A 6,718-nucleotide genomic window follows, 5' to 3' on the forward strand; every position below is an offset into this window, starting at 1 on the left:
GCCGCCTTGCGTGCAAGTAAAAACGTGCGAGTGAGAGAGTGAAGGATACCAAGAAACCGTGTGATTTGATACCATAAACAATACCCCATTCAGTTATGAGGAGCGCACCAGAGGCGAAAATCACTGCTTAGAAATTTTTTAACTCTACAATAGACTGAGATCGAGAATTGAGATGCTAGTTTTTGTAAAGAGACCTATGACGTCTTGCTGTGATGTCTTTTGTGACCGTACCCTAGAGTCATGATGTAGAGGCAGGCTGCGTAGGGATGGCAAAACTCACGGCTCTATTATACCCAGGTGTCGAAATACTTGGGTAAATCCAGTGCAGCCTTGAAGGTCTTGAGGCTGTTTCATTTTGACACCCTAACTGAGCTTCAGAACTTTTATTACACTCTGAGGCCAGGGGACCTAAGAAGTGATGCGTTTGCTGATAGGTGGTGATGCTGGGATAGTTAGATCGTTAGCACTCTCAAGGTGTCTTAAAAATGACTGCGGTATGAATGCCTATGGGTAGTTATGGGCATATGAAACGGTAGGGGAATTTCCTGGTGCAGATTTGAGGGAGCGACCTCTCAGTCAGGAAGTGTTTGACTGAACACCGAAGACGAACATAACTCCCGGCTATCAGCTTCTATGTGCGTTTCAGATGCTTCTGGAGAGTTATATAAAGCGAAGTCAAAAGTCAAAAGTAAAACAAAGCTTTCCATTAGGCATCTGGTTCTCGTCAAGATGTTTTTCATTTCACGTGGTTAACAACTGATAGCTTCAAGCTCGATGCAAATGCCAACATGCACCAGCGATATATCACGTCTCAGAAGCCACAGCTATTCGAAGAGCAGCCTTGGTCATTCTATCCTATCAGAGAATACTGAAACTTGATCGAGAGAAGCGATGGGGCGATACGACCAAGAATTGGCTGTCAGCATAGGTAAGTTGCCTGTGACGCCCACTACCTACCTACTTCTGAAGCAATGGGCTTTATAGCACTTGGACTATTGTTGAGGCATCAGAAACACACAGGAATTGTGAGAGCGAGTTCAAATTAAGGGAACTGCACGGATGCACGAAAATAAACCACCAGAAAGAAAGTCCACAGTGGACGTAAACGACAACGAGCTGCGTTAATGGAGAGGCTGGCTGATCTTGATCCGCGTAACTGCACCCGCCGCGATGACACGTCGCTTTTAATGGAACTTGGACATGACCAAATGCATAAAAGAATATTTGAAGTATTTCCATGGTGAAGCTCTTCTACGAGTGAATTGGGCAGTGGAGGAACTCTAAGCCATAGCGGCAATCTTCAGAGACTATTCTGCTGCCAAGGTCAAAATTGGTGTTGATATGCGCACCAGCCTTAGTAGCACGCTGCTCACCAGACAACGTGCGTAAGGTCCTCTCCAAATGGCAATGACTGGCACAGAAAACATCACCCAATTCATTACTTGCAGACGTCTTCTATGATGCTGTGCTAGCGAGAGACAGTGGTCCTAATGGAGAAATTGGCTGTCCAGGACCTCTTTAAATGCATTTGCTCACCTCGACCTCAATGATACAGGACTGCTGGGGTTGGTCGTCACTCGATTGGAAAAATCACGACATGTAATTTGATTGGCGCTTTGAAGCTTTGGCAGAAAAAAGTTTGCTTGTTGTACGAAAGAGAGTTGAGGGCAATGCGAGTAAGCTTCGGTGATGAATTGGTATGATCCTGCGTGTGTGCACATGTGGTGATACGCCACTGTAGATGGTACATGGCACTGAACTGATGATATCGCAAAAGAGCATACCGAATCCAAACTTGCCAACACTTGCAGCAAACAGAAGCAACAGACTTCACGAAGGGATAGAGGTCAGCGCGCGCCAGTCGTTCAGTGCGTTGACTACCACTGGCCCATGAGATACCGAGAGGCACTTCTGTTGATCACTATTGACTGTATCAGCGAAACTTCAGAACAATGTCTCATTTGCTACGGAAATAGAAACAGTATAAGCGGTGCAATGCTGAAGTACATAGATAAATGTCTTTTGCAAAGTACACTGACTGCGGCGGTGCTGGAGTTGCAGGGGAGGGATGAAGCCGGACTAGAACCCGTGATTTGGTGATCCTTCAGGTTACATGGGCGATATGCGTATTTTTTCGGCAAATGTTGACCTCGAAAAGGGCCAGGCAAGTCGAAACACCACCGACAGGATAAGAATGCACGAGTCCCCGGAGTCGACTGATATGCTTTCTGTCGCTGCAAGGGAGTGTTATCCGGAACTAGGGGATCTTTTCAGACGCAAGGTCGTGGACACAAATAGAGCGAAGTCGACTTCGAAGTTTTTCCTTCGCTTCTGGGGATAAAATGGAATTTCGGGTTTCAATGGGCAAACTGAGGTGTTAGACTCGCTCTTGTTTGGCGTGCAGTGTCGAAGTGGTTTGAGGTCCGTGAGAACCTCAGTACCCGCCCTTTTCGGAGTAACTCGCACGCTGGCCCCTGAACAAGGAACGCAACGTCACTCACGAGAGTTTTCCAGAAACCGAGACTTTTTCGATTTCTGGATTGAACACGAAACTCGGGACTGATCCTGCGGCACTGAACAATTATATGAAGATCACGTCTGTGCTGAAACATGGCACCTCCGGTACTCGGTAGCCGAGATGCTCGCTCAACGAGGCTGTGATGCGGCATCCGGATATCGTCACTCTGAGATAACTCGACAACGGGCGATATGCATACTCAAATTTTTGCATCGTCCGTTTTGAGTGAATACCCGAGTTTGAATCGGTCGGATAAAGTGGTGGTATCTGAGTCAGATGCCCTCAAGGCTGAAAGTGGCAAAGCAGTGAAAGACGAGATGTCGAGATGGAGACCTGTAACTCGAGCAATATCAAGTGTGTGTGCATGCGATCAAAAGATAAACATTTGCATAGAATCAGGTGCAGTTTTTCCAATTCCATGAATGCTTTGGCTGGTATCGTACCGCCATCGGAAATAAAGTAGCCTCTTGAGCCTCGGGTGGTCTGGTCTGTCTGTTTGGCCTTGCTTTGGTCTAGGAGATTCGCGTTTGCCTCGAAATTGAGCCAGCCATGTTCATCCTCGCATCCAATTGTTGATTTTCTCCTCTTTTGCTCCCTACATCCCATCCCATCCAGGAGCGCGCTCACTCATCAGCCTTTTTTCTGGGGGTCGAGCAAACTCAACTCAACTCAACTCAACTCAACTCCCTTCTCTTCCTTGCTCTCCCAGCCTCTCTCTCTCTTCATCCTCCAACTAACTACAACCAACTGCAATACATCGATACCCTCCATCTATCTCCTGTAGTATCAAGAGCCTAGGTATTGATGTATTACACTTGAGCACGAGACTTTTATTCTCCACTATTCGTCTCTATATCTCTCTCATCTCGTTTTTTACCCTTCTTCCTTTCTTCATCCCCCCCCTCCTTTCGTATCTCTCTATTCCTTCGACCCTCGTCACGTCCTGGCCACTCAATCCCACTTTTTTCTTTAAATCAACCAACAAAGAACGCGACGAGGTCCAAACGCAGCATCAACATTCATTGTTGAACTGGGCTTCTTTCAAGACAATACAATACAATACGGCACAAGATAAAATAACCCAATCATCTTTGCTTTATCTGTAAGTTGCTCTGATAACCTCTTTCTCTCATTCATCAAAGAAGAGTGATTCACTTTATCGAGTCTATTTTATTCGATTGCTCGCTCCTCTCTTGCTTCCCTCTATCAACAACATCACATCAACCTCCTTCCTGTCTTTGACTCTCTCTCCGCATTCCCTTTCGCTCGCCGAATCCATCCTTCCTTCTCCTTTTTCGGCTTTCTTTACTCCTACACGGAAACAACCATAGTACGTACCAAGCATTAGCCTTGGACCCTTACTTCCTCTTCCCTGCCTGCCCTTGGGCAAGTCTAAGGTTGGACCGGCGCGCGCGGGGGTAAAGCACCACCCACTCGACTAGGTAGGTATTACTGTACCTATCTAGTCGCCCACGCTCCTTCCCGCTCCCATCTCCATCTCTGGGCGCGCCGCGTTTGCTTCTCACTTCCATTTCATTTAATTCTCTACCTCACATTTTCTTCCTTCTACACGCTAAATTTTGTCAAGCACAACATCTTGACTTGTTTTCTCTTCAATTTACCCAAATTATCCATTTTCTTTACTTTTTCTTACACTTTGAATGACTTCTGGGTTCTAAATATTTCGCGTCAAACAGTCTATTATACCACTCAGGCGAGCTTTTGCCCCTGCCGGAATGGCACTCTTATTGTCCTCTGAGGGCGCCTTTGAGGTCAGCACCACGGACGATTCTTCCTCAAATGTCGCGTCTGCAACTTCAACACCTCCTACTACCGTCGCCGATGAAGCCAGTCTTCACTCCGATTCTCCCAAACGCGATGTCGTTCACGTTGCACTCGAGCCTGACTCTCCCGAAGTCGCGCCTACTACTTCCGAGCCCATCGAGCCTACAGAGACCGACAGCGCCGCCAATGCGCCGCCGCCTGCCCCAATTCGCTCTCGACGTAGCCGCGTTAGTGCCCCTGTTTACAATCTTGTTCAATTGAGTGGTACAGCTGGCCATGGAAAGCGACGCGCTAAAGGAGACATTGTCGCGGACCGACGAAGAAGAAGAAAGACCATCTCCGGCCCAGTCTTGGGCAATGACAAGGGAACGTCCGATACTCCTCAGGACGCAACACCCGAAACCGTACGCAGTGGTATCGACGCGCTGGGTGCTACTCAGTCAGCAAGCAAGCTGGACTCCCCCCGCGCTCGTCGCCAGAAGATCGCGGAGGAGAGTAGCTCGAGCAGACGTTCTTCGACGCGTCGCTCCAGTGTCTTTGCGCCTATCGCAGCGACACCTATTACTAAAAACTCCAAGGCTACCAAACGGAGTCGCAAATCTACGGAAAAGCCCTCAACACCCATGTCACGCGAGCTGAGGCGTCTGCAGGACACTAAGGAATTTGCGCACATCGACGAGAAGCCTGTGGTTTTGAGTGTATGGTCAAACGGAAAGTTTGTTGACCCTAAGGCTGCCAAAGCAGCCTCACGAAAGAAGGCTGAGCCTGAACAATCTGCCGAGGAGCCCAAAGAGGCTGAACCCGAGCCCGTGATTAACACCAGGAAGCGTCGGGTCAAGAAATATCTTGCTAAGGGTCTTTACGCTGGACAGGATGCTCCCATTGACATTTCTAAGGGTTTGACCGTGGGTGAAAAGAAGGCTCTGGCTCAGTTGCCGGAACTCATTCCCAGCGGTCGCGTTAATAAGACAATGCCTTTGCCCATGTTTAACGGTCTACGCACACTCATTGAAGGCCGCGACTTCAAGCTCCCCTACCAGGTCTGCAACCCGCTTCCACCAGGTCAACCTAAACCCGATGAATGGAAGAAAATGACAAAGAGTAAGTTTTGTGCCGAAATTGCAAGTTTAGCACTAACGTTGTCTAGATCGCTTCATTGGCGAATCTAAGGATTACTGGCGAAAGTCCCCCCACTTTCACGACTATTCATCGAAGTGCGTTTGCAAGCCGGAAGATGGGTGTGGCGAGAGCTGTCAGAATCGAATTATGCTTTACGAATGTGATGAGCAGAACTGCAATGCGGGCAAGCAGTATTGCACCAACCGTGCGTTTGCCACCCTCACGGCGCGCCGAAACAAGGGCGGAAAATACCGAGTTGGTGTTGAGGTAATCAAGACTTCTGACCGTGGATATGGTGTCCGAAGCAACCGATGCTTCAGACCCAACCAGATCATCATGGAGTATGCTGGAGAAATCATCACTGAAGAGGAGTGTGAGCGCCGCATGACCGAAGTATACAAGGACAATGAGGTTAGTTTATAAGTCATTATGCGACTTTGATTGGACGATTTGGCTGACTCAGCAAAGTGCTACTATCTGATGAGCTTCGATCAAAATATGATCATCGACGCAACAACAGGATCTATCGCGCGTTTCGTGAATCACAGCTGCAACCCAAATTGCAGAATGATTAAATGGATCGTTTCCGGACAGCCGCGAATGGCCCTGTTTGCGGGTGATAAGCCCATCATGACAGGTGATGAGCTGACTTATGACTACAATTTTGACCCTTTTTCTGCCAAGAACGTGCAGAAATGTCTCTGCGGTGAACCCAACTGCCGCGGTGTTCTGGGGCCCAAGCCTCGTGAAGTCAAGCAGCCCAAAACCGATCTCAAGAATGCAGTCAAGGGCGCTGTCAAGGCAGGCAAACGTAAGCTTAAGGAGCTTATTGGAGACGAAGGAGACGATGGCAAGAATGCAAAGAAGCGGAAGGTGCAGCCTGCAAAGGGAGTGAAGCGAGCGATTTCCAACGCTGGTTCTAAGATGGCCAAGGGTGCAGCAAATGCTTTCAAGAAGGGTGTTTCCACAGTGGCCTCGACCACCAAGAAGGCGGCTCTGGGTTCAAAGTCACCGGCTAAGCGCCGCGTCTCGACCGGGGCTCTCCTTAAGAAGACGACTACCAAGCGAGTCATGCAAACATACTCACGCACTCCACAGAGACGAGCATCGGAGCGTGCATCGAGTGTCGGCCTTGTCTCTGCAAGCCGAGCCAAGAGCTCTTCAGTGACCAAGGTGTCAACTAAGACGACGAAGACGACGGCCAGTCTCAGGAGAACCTCATCAAGGGTGATCTCGCCCCAACAGGCATTGGATCTTTCACGCGATGGTGAGATCCGGGTGGTCGCAGACGATTAG

The 6,718-nt window shown here is 48.8% G+C and overlaps 1 protein-coding gene; it reads left to right on the forward strand.

Moving 5' to 3' along the window:
- Positions 1 to 4,254: 4,254 nt before the first annotated feature.
- Positions 4,255 to 6,718, forward strand: FFUJ_05655 (related to histone-lysine N-methyltransferase; the record flags this gene model as incomplete). XM_023578890.1 has 3 exons in its annotated part: positions 4,255 to 5,404; positions 5,451 to 5,833; positions 5,891 to 6,718. 3 exons carry the CDS (start codon positions 4,255 to 4,257, stop codon positions 6,716 to 6,718), a joined length of 2,361 nt encoding a protein of 786 aa, XP_023431826.1.

Source organism: Fusarium fujikuroi, chromosome FFUJ_chr06, assembly GCF_900079805.1.
Source record: "Fusarium fujikuroi IMI 58289 draft genome, chromosome FFUJ_chr06".
Classification (NCBI taxonomy): domain Eukaryota; kingdom Fungi; phylum Ascomycota; class Sordariomycetes; order Hypocreales; family Nectriaceae; genus Fusarium; species Fusarium fujikuroi.